The sequence below is a fragment of the Dipodomys spectabilis genome, unplaced genomic scaffold (assembly GCF_019054845.1).
Source record: "Dipodomys spectabilis isolate Male_0828 unplaced genomic scaffold, ASM1905484v1 ptg000095l, whole genome shotgun sequence".
NCBI lineage: Eukaryota > Metazoa > Chordata > Mammalia > Rodentia > Heteromyidae > Dipodomys > Dipodomys spectabilis.
In genome coordinates, this window is record NW_024870772.1 from 21,172,099 (window position 1) to 21,191,223 (window position 19,125).

The window sequence follows — 19,125 nt, forward strand, 5'->3', positions numbered from 1 at the left end:
GAATCTATTGTGGTCCTGATCCTGTGGTTTCTAAGTGATCTTGAATGATTTTTCTTGGTATAACCATTCTATCTACAACTTGGGCAGTAATGTGTCAGCAAGCATGGGAAGGAAAAGAGACTTAAACCTGCTGCATCACTTTTTGCCAGAGAATATTCAGAAGTCACACTATACTTAAGTTCCCTTGTTAGAACTTGTCAACTTAATAGCCTCAGAAGACTGGGGGAAAACTGTTGCCACCCTGTATCAGGTTGGGTTTCCACCACAGAAGGAGAGAATCAGACCTGAGACTGTTACGTGTTGGGTGCTTAATGGAGATAATGCACAAATATTTTGTGCATGCCTAACACTGAGTGACACCTCAGCAAACAGGAGACATGCTTATTATTTCTTCTTTTAAAGGCTCAGATTTTCTGCACTGTCTACCTTTTCTTATTTTTTGACTTATCACATGGTTTTTTAAGGGGTACATATTGCCTCTATACCTAGACAATGGACATGATTTCTTTGCTGGAAGAGCTGGATGGTGTTCTCTTGTTGGAAAACCACTAGTTCTGTGTAAGAGGTTTTTAACTGTTTACTTCATTAGTAATAGATTTTGAAATTCCCAACTGCTTTTCCTTTTGCATTGCCTTGAAATCTACCTTGAACCAAACTACTGTTTGACACTACTTATATTTTTATTAAATTCTCTAAGTAAAGGGAGCATCTTGGTAATACTAAATAAGGGTTTTATTTAACACATAGAGAGCCTTTGAATTCACTCAACAGTTGTTAACTGCCAGGTTGGTGTATGTTTTACACAAGCACACATTGATTCTTTTCTATATAGATCCTTCATCTGATGACTTTTATAGTTCATACAATACTGTTTTGATTTATGATAGCAAGAGGTATATTCAAGCCTCCTTTTTCTTGCTTCTAATTAAGTAAAATTAGTACCCAGGTAAACTAAAATTTTAACTGAGAGACAGAGAAAAGGAAAGAAAATATGACTGAAGACCTGAGTGTCATTTAGTATAACCTTTTAGTTTATGAAATAGCTGCGTTTTTTTATACTGAACCTTAGAATGGTATTATTTGGGGGCTGCATTGTAACAATTAGACATACACATGTTGTAAATACCTGTGGTTGTGGTTTTTGGTTTTATAAATCAACCACTTATACCTTTTAGCTGTTGCACAGCATGGTGACTATGGTTAATAACAATGTACACTTTTGAAAGGACAGAAATATATGGAGTTAATGCATATGTCAATTGGTTCCATGAGCCATTCCACAATGTATACATATTTCAAACAGCACTTGAAATATATATAATTTCTTTTTATCAATTTGAAAATACTTTTTTTAAAAGGAAAGAAAATATTCCCTAAAAATTATCATTGGCTTTTAGATTCTTTGATTCTTCTAATTATCTTTATCTTACCTTTCAGCATAGCTCATGCTATCCTGAAACTTACCATAGCCCAGCCTGGCTTTGAACTTAAAATCCTCCTGCCTCTATTTCCCAAGTGCTGGGGTTGCAGGCATGTGTTGCACATCTATCTTCTCCAGTAGTTATATAATACTATTTCCATGCATGCTCTATCTACAGTCTTTTTTTCTCCTTTTTATGTATTTTTAAATACCTATATATGTACGGAAAAAATTTGAAAAATCAAAACAATTTTGTTAGGATATAGAATTAAAATATCTCTATCTCTTCTTTTGGTAAGAAAACTTAGCAGAGCTCTATCGAGTAAGTATGCAAGCAGGTATGCAGACACACAGACAAATGGCAGATAAATAGAAGGGCAGGGGCATACTCTGAGTTTGGGTGCTCTCACAAGGTGATAGAGAGACCTCTTATTTTTAAATGGTTTTAAGAATTAATAAAAATTTGTCAAGTGGTATGTATATATATACCTAAATTAAATGCAAATGGACCAATTATAAAACTACATTAAGCAATGAGCAATTATAAAATTCATAAAACTGTTGAGGTTAAAGTTAGTATCATTCAACATTTCTTAGGAATCCTAAAAAAGAGTTAATGAGCATCAGTTCTAAGGAAGCAAAATCAATAGGGTGAAATTAAGAATCAGTAGACTCGTTTGATTTTCTACTTCAATGAAGAAAAATGTGTGCTAAACATTTTAGATGACAGTAATCAAAATTGCTTTTTATAAAGTTAAGCCTTTCCTCTAGCAGGAATTTCCAAAAGTTATAATTGTTATTAAAACTTACTATGAAATGTAACAAAATGTTCTGGTTTGGAAAAATGTTTTATTGTATAAGATTAACTCCATTATATTTTATGATGGGAACAGATTTTTTTAAGATATAGTTGTCTCATTCTTTAATATTCAAATCAATATATTTTCCTAAAGCAAGTAGTGCTGAAACAAGAATAGAGTTTCAGTATTTTACATGAAAAATGCTTTGAATTTTTTAGGGGGATTTTTCCCCCTTCTGTAACAGGATTAGTGCTTAAACCCAAAGCTTTGCAAATGCCGGACAAGTACTCTATCACTAGTCCAAGTCATACATTGTCTCTTAGAAAAATTCAATTCATTTGAGTCCTTTATATCAACTTATAAAATACACATCTCCTTGAGATTTTAGTATTTTGGTTGGATCAAAGGCTTGAACCAAGGCAAGTGTGCTGAGACATGCCTGTAATCTAAGTACCCAAGAAGATAGGCTGAGACAGAAGGGTTGTGGGTTTAAGGCCAGCCTAGACAAAGAAAGAATTAAAAATAGGAAAAAGGAAACTCAACCTATTGTTTGTTTTGACAAAAAAAAAATTACGAAGAACACAATTACCTCTTTCTAAGTTATTTTAGACCAACTTTAGATTTCATCTTAGGTATCTCTTCTCAGCAAGTGTTCTTTTAACATTTCTCCCTTGCTGTTTGTTGACAGAAGCAAATTAACTTTAATATTAGCTTAAGCAAAGTATGATTAGTATATCTGCTACAGAAAAAAAATCATTACTTAAAAGCTAGACACTTAGCTTCTAAGTTGCATGCTGTTTTAGATAATCCATAATGTATCTCTGCTTTACTAGCAAGGATAATTACAATTGTGACACTATAATTTTAATCTGGGCCACCATCATTTCACTTAAAAGTATTTATTTATAATGATCAGATAGGCATATTTGTAAATTAGGTCTTAATAAGTATTAATCCTACTGATTTTAACTTACTGATAAAACAGCTACTGTGGTTATTGCTGTGGATTTTTATATGAGACTAGTAAGTAAGTCCTGAAAGCCATCATAGGTATTTTTAAACTAATAAAATGAAATCTGTCTACCTATCACAGTTTAACATATATTCTTTTTTTTTTGGGGGGGGGGGGTCCGGTTGTGGGGCCTGAACTCTGGGCCTGGGTGCTGTCCCTCAGCTCTTCAGCTCAAGGCTAGCACTCTACCACTTGAGCCACAGCGCCACTTCCGGCTTTTTTTCTTTTTGCTTGTGTGGTGCTGAGAATCGAACCCAGGGCCTCATGTATGCAAGGCAAGTGCTCTACCACTGAGCCACTTTTTCCCAGCTCCTTAACATATATTCTTGTCTTAAAGTACTTAATAATCTAAGCACTCTAATAAGCATTTACTAGATAAAAGTTCTCTGTTCTGTTCATATCTAAGTATAAAACCAACTTAATAGAAAATGAGTATTTTATGCCTATTAATCATTATCATGAAAGCAGGCCCTAACTGAAGGCCTGTGAATGTGAGGCACTTCACACACAACTCAGAATTTAAACCTTACCAAAAAAACCTGTCCAACAATCATTATTCTCCCTATTTTCCTATGAGGATGCTGAACCTTTTAAAAGTTAAGGATCTTGCTAAGGTCTAATGAGGAAGTAATTCAAGTCAATTTTGTTTTGTTTTGAACTCAAGGCCTGGGCACTGCCCCTGAGCTTTTTTGTTCAAAACTAGTGTTCTATCAATTTGAACCACAGCTCTACATCTGGCTTTCTGGAGGTTAATTGGAGATGAGAGTCTCATGGACTTTCTTGCCTGGGCTGGTTTTGAACCATACTCCCCAGGTCTCAGCCTCCTGAATAGCTAGGATTACAGGCATGAGTCAGCTAATTTAAGTAAATTTAATGGAATTTGAACCCAAGTCTTGATTCCAGAACTCATTCTTTGTACCATACTTTTCTCATAGTCTGTAGATTTTTACAAGTCAAAAAATATTAACCTCCATTTCCACAAACATGATAAGTAAAAATCTCGATTCACAAACAGACAAATTGGGATTCCCTGTAGACTAGTGAGGTGGATGATTCACTTTGTTCTTTCAATAATATGGCATGACATTAAAAACATAATTTGCTATTCCAAAATTCAGTTTTTACTGAACATTTTAGGAATACTTTCACTGTGAGATTGTATCAAGTGAGACAAACCTGTATTTTGCTGTTCTGTTTTCATACCCCTTCATAAGTGCCTGTTTTGTGCCAACATCTAGGTATTGGGGATATAAGTGGCCTGTTTTTTAAAAACCAGACATGCTTCCTGCTTGGATTCTGAATCTTGCTTGTCTCTTGTGATCCAGTAAGAAGGAAAGAGTAACAGCACCCTTCTTAGGGTCGTTTCATGATTAACTGAGATAGGTGTATTTATAGCATTGTTTTTGAAATATAATAAGACACTTAATAAGTGTTATATTTTATTAACAGCCTTTTAAAAGTAACATTTGAAAACAGGCAATCTTTAAAAAAAATAATAACCCAAACAAGTTTATTCAATACATCATTATCTTTAGTCTGGAATAAGAAAACATCTTTCTTGTATCATTTGGAAAGTGTTTCATTTGTTGTTCATGTTGCCCATATACATTAAATGTATAGTAAAATCCATAAACTATGTTCTTGTTTTACTTAAAGTTGATGTTTTCATCCCTGCATAGGCTAATTCCAAATACAAGAAAATATGTTTAGTTCCTGGCAACTATAGTGACATTCTTTTGATTGCCTTTCTGGAGAAAAAAGAAAGGAAAATAAAGTGATACTGTAACTTGTTCTTTAGGACAATATTTACTTAGCAGAAGAGGTTTGAAAAAGAAATGACTCTGTCACTGCAAAGAATATACTATGAAAGCTTCATTCTTACAATATTTTGTGTGATTCTTGAAGGGAAAATACTTCTAAATGATTTTACAAAACACTAAAATTAAGAACAAGATCTTCTCAATATATTTACAGCACATATTCAACCACTTGAATATATAAGTCTAAGGACAAGTAATATATAAGAAGTTACAAGTATAACCAACAAGCTAGTCAAACTTCCTTTAGATTTTTGTTATCTTAAAATAGTCTTATCCCTTAGAAGCCTGAGATTAACTGCATCCAGGTATAAGTCATTTAGAGATGGTCCATATAATTCAGTCTCATTTCTTCAGTGGATCCTACCAGTAATAACTTAATTATAAAAGTTAAATTCTTATGAATTGATGTGAAACCTTACTTATAGTTCTTTTGTAAAAACTTGTTCAGCTATATTTCTCAAAAAAAGATATGTTTGAGCACTTTTATTATCTCATTTTGACATTAAATTGCTATCTTTTTTTTTTTTTTTCATTACTGCAGTCCAAATGCCAAGCTAAAGTCAGTCCATACCCTAGAGAGATATAGACAGTTCAATTCTAGTCATTTAAATTTTACTGTTTTTTCTTGTATTTTCATAGTTCTTTAGTTTCTAATTGAGTAAGCTATTTAAAATAGAGAACTTACTATTTCAATTAAAAGATTTTTATAGTACACATAAAAGAAAATTGTGTAGTTGACATGGAGTTCATTGTTTTTCTTATGGGAACTTTAGGGAACTATTTAAATGATTATTGAAGCTTTCTTTCACAGCTAGCTTTTACATTACCTTAGATGTTCCAACGGCATATTAATTACAGTTCTGGAAATGAATATCAGCTTTACTTAGTCTAAATTTTTGTCAATAATCACAATTTGGTTGTATATGTCAGCCAAGATTTTCAAAATTCTTGGAGTTTATTAAAATTTTAATTTAGTTAGCAGTATTGTTTATTTTTAGACAGGTGTCCTATCACTTGAGCCACACCCCCAGCCTTTAACAGCTTTTTTTCTTTACTAAGAAAAATCCTTTTCTTTCTATGTCAATATATACTATTTTATATAATCAGATGCATAATGGCTTTTTTTAAGGGAGTAAATGAGTTCATAGAAATGAGTTAGCTATCCTTTGAAGGAGAAAGGGAAAAGGCTACACACACATTAGAAGTTCAGTTTGTAGATTAGATCATAAAAGTGGCCGTATGTGAAACAGGTTCTTTAGATACTTAAATTAGAATATAATCTTAAAAAATAAGCACATCTCAGTGAGTCTGAGATTTTGCATCAAAATAGTTGTTAAAGAAGAATTAGTAAATCTTGTTTACTGTTCATTTAGAATTCTGAGCTTAAAAATAGATACTTAGAGTGCTTGTGAAAACAGGCTCCCTTATTATTCTAATACTGTATAATATGATGAGATTAATGTACCCATGCTGTATTGGAGCTCAGTGTACAGAGATGAATTTGCTAATTTTTGTTACTTGCAAGACCAGCCAGATTACTATGGCCTAACAGTTGATTACCTCAATGCTTAATATTATGCAAAACCATCTAGTATTACTTGTTTTTAAAGTGACACATATAACTTTTTGTTACAATTATTAGTACAAGCAAAGAAGCTAACAGTGGTTTTATTTTTTATTGTCATCAAACGATCTCTGAATTTTCAGCAGAATAACATTCATTTGTAATGCCTGTATGAAATACAAAAATTGTGAATAAAGCTTTTGGTGTCTTCTCTTAAAAATCAAGTCAGTAGCCTTGAAACCTTTTAATGGGCTCATTTTGCCTCATCCTGGCACTGTTTTAGGTAGGTCAGTTTTGCTCTCAGTGATTAATTTCACCAATTCAGTTTCTTTTTAGATTTTTACCATACGTAGAAAGCATTTTAAACTGTCTAACCCTCAAAATATTTTTATTACTATTTTCTTTAAGGAACCATAGATAATTTACATGCTTTTAGTGTGTGTGCAAGTTCCCAAGACACTCTGAAAGACAGCTTAGGAAAAATAAACAAATAGCAAAAGCATTCAGTCTTTATTTACATATAGAAGACCACTGTTTTCATTTTAGGTGCAAGAGTCTGAGCAGCAGGACCACCGGAGAAGACATCTTTAGCTATAGAATTTACATACCGTCAGCTCACAGTGCTTGATTAGTAGCCAGGCTCTGTAGGACAGAGCTAGCTGAGCACGTTATTTGGGATGCCTTTGATGCTGTGGTTTTCTGAAGCTCCTAGCTGCATGCATGTTGCCTTTGTTCGTGAGACAGGTAATTACTTGATAAAATGAAGTGCATCACTGTGAACAATTGACCCTTTGGAGCAGTCCAGGCTAGTTAGCAGTCTAAATCCACACTTTAAAGCCATCATGATCGCCTCAAACTTCAGAGTTTCCAGGGTGCAGACAAAGGTGTTGTCTTCCTTTAGTACAAGTCGAGTGCCATTTTCAGACTTTATGAAGTATTTAAATTGAATGATATTTGATGATATTGAAAACTCCTCCGGAAATCCATCCAGCCTGCTTTTTGACACCAGCACAATCCGAGATTTTATTTTTGATATAAAATCAGGAGCATTACAGAAGATTCTCAGTCCTTGTGAACGATCATGATTGTCTGTTATTTCCAAGAAAGTCGTCTCTCTGGGTGTTAGCTGTTCTTTCTCCCACCTGGATTTTACTTCCTCCGCCAGTCCCTTGAGCTGAAAGAATTCTGCTTCTTGGGCAAGAAGTTGATTTTCTCGAAAACCTTCAGGCAATAGAAGTTCTCCATTTCGTAGGAAGTTTAGGACATGCCTAAAGAGGAGCCCATCTCTGTCAATGAAATAATGGCCATCAGCATCAAAGGGGCAGAGGATTTTTCCATTTACTATACCTTCCAGGAAAGTGTCTGGGTACTTGGTCAGTGTTTGTTTTTGAGTGATGTATAAATATCCACCAACATTGAGGGTCATCAATGTGGACTTGCAGCTCTTTCCTTGGTCAGTATCTTCCAGGCTGTTGTGTTTCCCTTCATATTCCTTTTCTTTTTCTCTTCTGATTATTTTGCGCTCCATTTTTGAAGATGCTATTTCAGCTTGTTCTTGGCTGTGAGGCTCTTTTTTTTTTATTTAAGAAGGAACACTACCACACAAACACGCTTTTATTCCGTCCCAGCCTGGCGATGGAATGGAGATGCTGGCAGCATTTCTGCACTGGCAGCTCCGTCTTACAGTAGGTGGCGCATGGGCTATGCACGCAGGAGCTTGCTGGAGTAAGATGAAGAGAATTTGCATTTAACTGTATCGGGGAAGGGATTTACTGTGAAAGGCTGTTATATCTATTCTTTGAAGTAAGAGTCACACAGAATAAATTGAATTTCCTCTCACCAGTTAAACAGTTACACATGTTTAATTCTCCAGCCAAATGTGAGTTTCTTGGGCAAGATTAATATTGAGTAATTCTGTTGTGTTTTTGGAAACTAATATATAATGCATAAGTATCATTTTTTAAAATAATTTATAAGTAAGAAATCTTAAGTGAAAGGAACAAAGCATGTAAAATTTTCTCTCCATTGTAAAGGCACACTGGTGTAGTGAATTTTGAGACCCAAATAGGAATGTTTAAACTTGTTATTTGTGACATTGCACTTGAATTTAATTGGATTTGCATATAATTTTGGCTTGTTGTTCAATGAGAAGATTAACATCCTTTTAAAAAAGTGTTTTGTTTTTTAATCCTAACAGGTAAAAAAAAAACTCACATAGATAGGCTTTATAGCAAACACTCAAATTTGTGAAGGGTGGGGGTATTAAGATTTCATGAGCTTATTTCAAGCTAAACCAGCTTCAATGATGCACAGACAGACCTCCATAGGAAACACAGTGTGCAATTCGTTGGGAAGAAAAGAAGATAGAGATTCAAAATACTACTATAGAACAGGTCATGACCAAGTTAGTTTTGTTTGCGTATTGTTTTACAAAGGGTAAGGTAATGATATGAGTGTGATGTTCTATCTTTCTCCTTTTTTCTTCCATTTGTCTAAAACTTAACTTCCAAAGCATTTTAGGGTTCTGAGCTATAATTTAAAAGCTTAGTTTTGGGGGTGGGGGGGAAAGAGATGGGAAGGGATAGGAAGGGGAAACAAAGGAGGAGGCAACAGTGCTTGATAAGAAATGTACTCATTACCTTCCTCATGTAATTGTAACCCCTCTGTATGGTATTTTCACAATAAAAAATAAATAAAAGCTTAGTTGTAAAAATGGTGAATGTTATCCTCAGCCTCCTATTATTGGCCTGCCTGTCTACTAAATTGCTCTGAAGAACTCATTGTTCTAAGAATTAGATTTTAGATTAGACTGATTTTTGTTTCCATTGCACTAAGGATATTTTTTAATTATCCAGTTGTATATTGGTGTTTTTAATGCCTTTTATTTTATCTAGCTAGTGTTAGATCTTCTTTTGATGTTAAAAAAACCTAAATCATTAATTGTAGCAGATACCGAATTTAACACTTATATAGCATTGAGATTATTAAGAGCACATTGAAATTGGACTGGAAAACTACAGCATATCTTCAGAAGTGGGTTTTTACTTAGAACAAAAACAAACAAAAACCCCCAGCTTCTTCATTTTACCAAAGATACAATTGCATTCTGGGAAATTTTTAGTGTTTTACAACTTGTTAAGGACAAAGCTAACACTTAGACCAGTTCTTTCTGTGAGTTATGCAGCATTTAGAAAACTTTGCTCTTATATTCTCTTATATTATAATCTTACATATACATTGACTTTGGGAGTTTTTTAGAGTCAAGTTTTCACTATATATAAAGAAATGGTCAGGGGCTAGGAATGTGGCTTAGTGGTAGAGTACGTGCTTAGCATGCATGAAGCCCTGGGTTCAATTCCTCAGTACTAGAAAAGGCCGGAAGTGGCCCTGTGGCTCAAGTGGCAGGGCACTAGCCTTGAGCAAAAAGAAGCCCAGGGACAGTGCCCAGACACTGAGTTCAAGCCCTAGGACTGGCCAAAAAAAAAAAAGAAGAAGAAAAGAAATGGTCAATATGTTTGGGAAGGTATATAACTTTGGATGTATTTATGCAAGTTTTATGTTGCTATCATAAATGGATATTGCAGGGCTGGGAAGGTGGCTCAGTGGTAGAGTGCTTGCCTTCACGCATGAGGCCTTGGGTTTAATTCCTCAGCATCACAGTAGCAGGGGAAAAAAAAGCCGGAAGTGGTGTGGCTCAAGTGGTAGAGTGTTAGCCTTGAAACTGAAGAGCTGACGGACAGCACCTAGGCCCAGAGTTCAGGCCCCACAAGCAACCAAAAAAAAAAGAAAAGAAAAGATGGATACTGCATAAGGGGAGCATTTTATAATAGACAAATCTGCAAAAGCATAATAACTTTACATATGGGCGTAGTTCTCTTTTGATGAACTTAGTGAGATACCAAGATCAGTATATAAGATTGTAATATAGTGATGGAGACTGTGCTAGGATTTTCTTGTATGGGAAGTAAGATGGTACAGTCAAATGCCATGTAAGGCTGGGTCTGCTTATGTTGACCTTATATTGTTCAGACCCTATTTTAGGGAAACCTGGTTGTATTGTTGCTGCTAGAGAATGGGCTTGCCTTGGGATAAAGAGGTAGGTCTTGAGGCTGGAAGAAGGATAGACATGGCACCTCTAGCCTCTGGCATCATCACTCCAGAGTCCCACTTCTGATTTCTGCTGCCCCAAATTTCAAAGCCACGTATGAATGTATCTTGCTTCTCCAGGCTTGCATTGATGGCCTTGACTCCAAACCTGTCCATCATGTGCCTGTTCTATGCTTTATGACTTTTCCTCCCTCTAAATTTCTCCCTGCACTGCTTGGTGTACAAACCCACCTGGGTACTATTTGTTTGCCACCCTTGGTTTGGCAGCAAGAATGTAAATGAAGCTTTGTCTTACGGCCTTACTGCAATCTGACATGAATCCCTAGGGCTTTTCTTTCCACTTCACCCCGTTTGCAGTCTTAAAAAAGGCAAACAGCATCTAGTAGGCCCTACTTTATCCACATTACCTTCATTAAAGTGGTGATTATATGCCATGGAAAGGAGCTCATTGACTGTTGGCTGCCTGTCATGGTTCACTTGGCTCTTAGTAGAAAGCCAGGTTGCAAATCTTCTCCCAGTTTACATTTACTTAGGGTGGGAGGTGCTTGTCCTAAGTAGAGAGTCAGCTCTATACAGCCCTAAACTATACAATGATGCTTCTGTACTTATACCAAAAGAAACATGCCTGGTTTATGTAACTATATGTCTTGGTCACATTGCCCATATAAGCCAGATTCTCAGTTCAGTGGCTTCACCAGAAGGACTTAAACCACACATCAAGATGCACTTGACTTGGCAGGCAAAAAGACAACTTTTTAGACACAACTGTTTTCTTTTTAGAGTCATACCCTTTTAAAAAATCAACAGATAATCTGTCTTAGATACCTGTAATTGTATACACAATAGAGCCCTTTAAAATTTAAACTGAAATTTTGAACAGGCCCTTGGTAAGAGCCTCTTCTGTAGTCAATTAAGCCCAATACCTAACCAAATTTTGGCCAAACCTCCCACTATGAGGTAATGCTAATCTACTGTCTGTAATAGGCAGAATTTATTCCAGGCTAATGAAAGGAATTTCCATCTTTTCCAACAACTCCTAAGGGGAAATGAGGTCCTTGTCATTACCATAAGCAACACAAACATCATGATAAATATGCTTGGTCCATCTAAATTCAGTGCATGGGAGAGAAGTAGAATCTTACCAGCAAGGTTTCTCTCCTGATGGGAAGATACATGGTTGGGTAATTTTCCTGAACCCAACAGATCACTCCTCTATGAAATTCCAACACTGCTCTTCAGAGAAAAGCCATAGTCTTAGGCTCTAAGTGGCGCTATGGCTGAAATGGTAGAGTGTTATCCCTGAGCAAAAGAAGCTCAGATAGTGCCCAGGCCCTGAGTTCAAGCCCCAGGACCAGTTAAAAAAAAAAGTAAAATAAATTAAATAAATAAATAAAGTGATAGAGTGCCTGCTTAACAAGCACAAGGCCTGAATTCAAACCCTAGTACAATAAAAAAAAAATTACCTAACTAATTAATTGTATCAGGTAATGTTCTGGCATTTAAAAAATCAAAGGTGTTTTCCTTATTAATGTAGTTGTATTTGAATGTTAAAACTGCTCATTTTGAAATGTAAAATAATTCTACATTATATTTTCTGAGACTAGAATCATGCTAATGTAGTACAGTGTCAACTACCTTATGCAACTGACCACAACACCTCAAACTATAGAATACTGGAACCTTCCTAGGACTCAGTGGACAAAACCTTTGGCCAGAGGTTCCATTTCAGTCCAATGAGTAACTACTTCTGCAGTGTTGAACTGAGTCTTCACAGAAGCTCGAGAAGCTTAGCTATACTAGCAAAGTATTTAGGTTTATTTAGGAGTATAGAAAAGAGTAAGTTCCATGTATCAAAAGAGCACAAATAAAAGTGACAGACTGGCTGAGACATGTGGGTAAAATTCCATTCCATGTATTGTTACTTTTCACAACAAAGGCAATCTCGAGGCCTATAAATCATATTGTTTCATATTTTAAGTTTACTTCAGAAAATCAATCTTTCAGGAAAACCTATGTTTTATAATTTGGTAAGCAGAAATCAAATCTTATAATGAAAGGGTTTTTTTGGGCTTTTTAAAATGTAGCCTAAGCATTATTAGCCACCTGGAAATTATGTTGCAACTAAATGAACAGAGCACTTTTATGAGCCATGAAATCAACACTGAAGCATAACATTGTATAGAATTCATATTTATACTGCTATTTGGCAAAATGGAATTTTACTGCACCTTTGGGAAGATGATATTTTAATATCTATTACTACTATCTACTACCACTAAATGAATGACATGATTTTGAAAACTCTCGTAAAGGTAATATTGTTGTGAAATAAGTGACCAAGGAGAGTCTTTGCTTGCAAATGCTGTACTCTGGTGCTTCCTCTGTTCCCTTGTGCACATCCTCCAAGCTTTCAGTGGTGAGCTGGGGAAGGGGCTGAGGAGGATACAGGTAGTGGCTTATGGAGCATGTCTGGTCTCACAGATGATCATTGCAGAGTAGGGATGGGGAAATCTCATGGACAATTTTCACTTTTGACACTTCTGAAACTGAGGTATGTCTTGCAGTTGCTGGCTTATCCAAGTTCAATGACAGAATTTATCTTTCTGGGTGGTATATTAAATAATAATGTTGATCACAATGGATAGCATCTTTATGCAGCTCTGAAAGTTAGTACTTCTAGGGCTGGGAAGGTGGCTCAATGGTAGAGCGCTAGCCTTGCATGCCTGAGGCCCTGGGTTTGACTCCTCAGCACCACATAAACAAAAAGAAAAAAGCCAGGAGTGGCGCTGTGGCTCAAGTGGTAGAGTGCTAGCCTTGAGCTGAAGAGCTGAGGGACAGCGCCCAGGCCCAGAGTTCAGGCCCCTCGACCAGACCCCCCAAAAAAGTTAGTACTTCTATATCTCAAATAAAATCAGCAGACAAGGAGAGGGAAAAGTTGGATGGAAAAAGGAAGGGTGAAAAGAGAGGACAGAAAGGGGAGAACAGAATTGTGTTTGCCTAATATTAAATTTTAACTGCACACTACGCAGTGAAAGCAGAGTCAAAGGATCTCATAAAGAACTAAACTAGTAGCTTGTGGTAGTTCATGCCTATAATTGTAGCTACTCAGGAGGCTGAGATCCAGAAGGCTGCAGTGTGAAGCCAGCCTAAGCCATCTCCAATTAACTACCCAAAAGCCAGGGCTAGAGGCATGGCTTAGGTGGTAGAGAATCAGCTTGCCAAACATGAGGCCATGAGTTTAACTCCAAGTACCATCAAAAAATAAATAAAAGAACTTTAAACGTTGTATAGAATTATTTCCAAAAGTAAATGTGGTAAGGAGAGCAATAATTACTAAAGATGAAATTAACAACAAATCATATTAAATTGATTTTGCAATGTGTGACAGTGAATCTCTGAAAATATTCCACGAATATGGTGATTTTTCTTCCTCTATATCTACTGTAGTGTTTGACCAAAGTATAGTACTATTGGATGAATCTGTATTCCAGAAACTTTATGTTTTCAGAATGATATTTCTGTGTTTTTGTTACTTTTGTGTGTGTGTTAAATTTTTTTCTAATTTCAAATTGAGCCATTAAAGCTAGATTCCAAAGTTTAAGGCAGGGTGCTGATGGCTTATGCCTGGAATACTAGCTACTCAGCAGGCTGAGAGCTAAGAAAAATAGTTCAAGGCCAGGCCAGGCAGGGAAATCCGTGAGATTTTTATTGCCAGTTAACCAGCAAGAAGGTGAAAGTGGAGGTATGGCTCAAGTGGTAGCATGCCAGTCTTGACAAAAGTAAGGGAGAGTACCCAGGCTCTGAGTTCAAGTCACAGTACTGGCACACACTTTTAAAAAATCAAAATGGAATTGATTGATTCATTGATTGATTGATTGATTGATTTTTGCATGTTCTGAGTTTTGGACTTGGGTCCTTAAGTCCTCCTGTTTACTCGGCAACCATTCTTCCAGCCTTCCAAAGTGTTTTTTGAAGACGTTTCAGATTATGGATTTTTAGATTAGAAGAATACAATTTAGTAAAACCCATGTACATACTTCTAAGTTTTAAAAAACAAAAAAACAGAAAAGCAGGGTGCTGGTGGTTCAAGCAGCCTGTAATCCTAGCTACTCAGGAGGCTGAGATCTGAGGATCATGGTTCAAAGCCAGCCCAGGCAAGAATGCCCGTGAGACTCTTATCTCCAATAAACCACTCAGAAAACTGGAAGTGGTGCTGTGGTAGAGCACTAGCCTTGAGCTGAAAAGATGAGGGACAGCGCCCAGACTGACCAAAAAAAAAAAAAAAAATCAGAAATTGGAGACACTTCTGGTCTCAAGCACTTTGGGTAAGATATAGTCATTTAGTTCCTCAGTTGATAGCTACCATCCTTCCTGCTCCAGTCAGTCAATCAGTCTTTTCACCACAGGTTCCATTTAGGCAACTTTACAACTTTTTTTGTACAAGAATGTTCCTCCAGTGCCTTTTTCTCCCAGCCCATAGGGACAGGTTACAAAAGCACTAATGTGAATAACCATGGAGTTCTTTTCTAGATCCAAGTCTAGGTCTCAAATTGTGGTTTCACTTTTTATTTTAAATTAGGAATCTCCAGAATACTAGTCATATTCATAATTTTAATATTATAAGAAATCACATATAAATAGGTAACTTCTTACTTATGTGACTACAGCTCTTTGCCTTTGAGTTACACAATTAGATGCTAACTTTATATATTTCTCTGAAATCTGAGCATATATTTTTGATTTCTGAAATTCCTGAAGGTCAAATAGAGATCAGGATATCACTTAACAAGTCTGAATAAAGATCACTTCTTTTTTCTTCTTAATAGCATAGGAATAGTGACTGCCTAAGTGCTTTGTTAAGCTGTCAGGTGGCAGCATCCTAAGGTTACAGGCAAAACTTCCAGGACAGTATCTTAAAGGTGAGGAAAGGAGACTACTGAAAATATTAAAAATCACTTACCTTTGGATACACCTACTCAGTAGAAGCAGAAGTATTCGATCCTTTTACAACAAGTGTAGGCAAAGGAATTGTGTACATACAAAGGGAGTTACTTCAAAAGTCTGAAAGATCAGTCCAAAGTCTTGTGCTCCAGCTCATGGTGGTTCTGTGTTTTAGCTGGAGTTGGAAGTGCCCTTCAAGGTTCCCACATTCGAATGAGCAATGTCTTTTGGGAATGAGTGGCTATAACTTCCTAATGCCTAAGGACTTCCTACATCCCTGACGTCATTACTTACATGCCAATGCTAATAAGTGCCTGTTCTGCTTACTTATTACTTTAACTTGTTAAAAAGTACCTTGCGGTCTCTCTTAGTTCTTCAACATAAAATGTATCTGTTTCAGCTATAGACTAGAAAGCTCTAGTTTAAAACAGAGGTTTGACTCTTTCAAGTCTTAGCTTTATAATTTTTTGCAGTTGTTCTAAGAAACCATTTCTCTCTAATTTATGCTCAAAGAAATTCTAAATATGACCAGGCACTGGTGGCTCATTCCTGTAATCCTAGCTACTCAGGAGGCTGAGATCTGAGGATCGCGGTTCAAAGCCAAGCCCAGGCAGGAAAATCCGTGAAACTCTTTTATCTCCAATAAACCACCAGGAAATTGGAAGTAGCATTGTAGCTAAAGTGGTAGAATGCTAGCCTTGAGCTGAAGAGCTGAGGGACAGCGCCCAGGCCCAGAGTTCAAACCCTATGACAAAAATAAAATAAAATTCTAAATATGTCTTGTTTTCTAGAAAGTATTAAATGAACAGACAAAATAAGTACTAATGAAACAATATGACATTCTAAATGGAGGAGAGTAACAGTGTTTTTATTTAGTGAAAGAAACTGGACAAGATTTAGAGATTTGATATGTAGATGTTGAGGTAACATGAAGTAACTTTACCAAAGCAATCCTGATTACAAAATTCTTGCCAGAATCCTACAACTCTTTCTAGGCTGTGTGTTGTATATTTAACCTTTAAATTTTGTTCTCAAAGGGTCAGGCATAATAATATACCCCTGTAATAGCAGCTACTCAGGATGTAGGAATTGGAATGTTTGAGATTTAAGACCACCCTGGGCAAAAAATTAACCAGAGACCCTCATATCTGGGCATGGTGGTCAGAACCTGCAATTCCACCTACTTGGGTGGCATAGGTAGGAATATTATCAGGTTGAGGCCAATCTCAGGCCAAAAAAAGCAATAAAACAAAAACCATGAGACCCTATCCAAAAAAATATTCAAAGCAAAAAACAGGTGAGGGTATGGTTAGGTGGTAGGTGAGTTAAAGCCCCCTATACCCCCCAAAAAAAGCTGGGTGCTGAAAACTCACACATAGAATCCTAGCTATTCATGAGGTTGAGATCTGATGGTTGAGTTGATATTCAAAGACAGATCCATGAGACTTTTTAATTAACTAGCAAAGGACCAGAACTAGAGGTTTGGTTTAAGTGGTAGAGTACCAGCTCTACCAGCTCTACACACACACACACACACACACACACAAATACACATATGTATATATATATACATATATATAAATAAAATAACGCCATATCCATATACTTGTTAACATACTTTGGACCACATGTATCAGAAGCCAATTGGCAAACCAAATCTAGCCAAAAAAGGGAGATAAAAAGGACGATTACAGGTGTGAGCCACCAGCTCATGTTTTTTTCACTCCCATTTTCCAAAATTTTCTTTTGGGGGGGGGCCTCTGGTCGTGGGGCCTGAACTCTGGACCTGGGCGCTGTCCCTCAGCTCTCAGCTCAAGGCTAGTCCTCTACCACTTGAGCCACAGCGCCACTTCCGGCTTTTTTTTTTTTTCTTTTTGCTTATGTGGTGCTGAGGAATGGAACCTAGGGCCTCAGGCATGCAAGGCAAGCACTCTACCACTGAGCCACCTTCCCAGCCCCAAAATTTTCTTAGCTTATGATATTGCACATATTAATAGTTAAAACTCACATTAGAGCCAAATGTGATTGCTCATGTCAGTAATTCAGCTACTCAGAAAGCTAAGGTTGGAAGGATTACAGTTCAAGGCTAGCCTAAACAAAAAGTTTGTTTATCTCAGCCAATAAAAAGCTAGGCATCAAGCTGGGCACTGGTGGATCACGCCTGTAATCCTAGCTACTCAAGAGGCTGAGATCTGAGGATCACAGTTCAAAACCAGCTTAGACAGGAAAGTCCATGACACTCTTTAACTACAATTAACCACCAGAAAATGGGAAGTGGTGCTGTGGGTCAAAGTGGTAGACCACTATCCTTGAGCTGAAGAGCTCAGGGACAGTGCCGAGGCACTGAGTTCAAAGTCCCACAACCTAAGGGAAAAAAAAAACAACCCCCCCAAAAAAAACCAACAAAACCACTGGGCACTATGGTGCACATCTGTCTTGCCAGCTACACAGGATTTTTATATTGGAAAATCAAATCCAGGCCATCCTAGGAAAATAACAAGATTCAATCTCAAAAATAATCAGAGCAATAGGGAAACTGCTGGCTTTCACACTTATATTCCAAACTACTATGAGATCACAGTTCAAAGCCAGCCTGAACAGAAAAGTCTGTGAAACTGTTATGTCTAGTGAATCACCAAAAGTTGGAAATGGAGCTGTTGCTCAAGTGGTGGAGTGCTAACCTTGAGCACAAAAAGGCTATGCAAGAGTACTTAGGCCTAGACTTCCACCCCCAGTATTGAGGGAGAGAGACAGAGAGAGAGAAACTGCAGCAATAGCTAGTAGAGTTGGCAGCAGTTCTCAAGCAGAAGAGTGCCTGCCTATCAAACTTGAAGTACTGGGTTCCAATTTCAGTGCAAAGAAAAAAAAAACTGATATAACTGAAAGCTCTTTGAGGATTTCTATGCTCCTTTTTTTTCTTTTAAATCCAAGTGTAAATATATTGGTCTTCTTTATTTTTTTGATTCAGTAGATAATGTACAGTACAATGTTTTGATATATGTATATATTGTGGAATGACTAAATCATGCTGCATTGTACTTCATAAGAACATACCAATGAGCATACATTTGAGAATACTGGGTTCATGTCTGCACTCCTGAGGGCTAGTGTCATGTTTCTTTTATCTTTGTTACTCCTGAAGTGTTTTACAAGAACCTTTTATATAAGATGTAAGAATAAAAATAATTTTTCTTATAACATTTATGTTCCTTCAGTTTGATCCAGAGAAGTAGTTTTAAGTAAAGATTTCTGTGTTAATGAAAAGGATCTGTGATTAACAGCAATGGTGTACACTTGGGTGCTCTTAAAATAAAATGTAATGTTCATAGTACCTTTTACCTGGAAATTCCAGCATTGCTTTTAAAAAGTATAGAATGGAGGCAAAAATGGAACTGTGTTCCTGTATGGCTTTTAAAACTCTGACAGCACAAATCATGAATAGGGGGCTAAGGCATAAGTAA

At 36.5% G+C, this 19,125-nt stretch overlaps 2 protein-coding genes across 2 annotated transcripts in view; one reads left to right on the plus strand and one right to left on the minus strand.

Moving 5' to 3' along the window:
• The window catches only part of Gtf2f2 (general transcription factor IIF subunit 2), a 133,826-nt gene that overhangs the window by 55,905 nt on the left and 58,796 nt on the right, over positions 1-19,125 (plus strand). The gene's annotated exons all lie outside the window — the stretch shown is intronic.
• Kctd4 (potassium channel tetramerization domain containing 4) lies at positions 4,696-15,831 on the minus strand. Its single transcript, XM_042685772.1, has 2 exons — positions 15,684-15,831; positions 4,696-8,336 (listed from the first exon to the last, which is right to left on the minus strand). Exon 2 carries the CDS (start codon positions 8,142-8,144, stop codon positions 7,365-7,367), a length of 780 nt encoding a protein of 259 aa, XP_042541706.1. The 5' UTR covers positions 8,145-8,336; positions 15,684-15,831; the 3' UTR covers positions 4,696-7,364.

What these genes read in the sequence shown, in the direction of transcription:
- Kctd4 (XM_042685772.1), bottom strand. Translation starts at nt 8,144, where the DNA reads ATGGAGCGCAAAATAATCAGAAGAGAAAAAGAAAAGGAATATGAAGGG.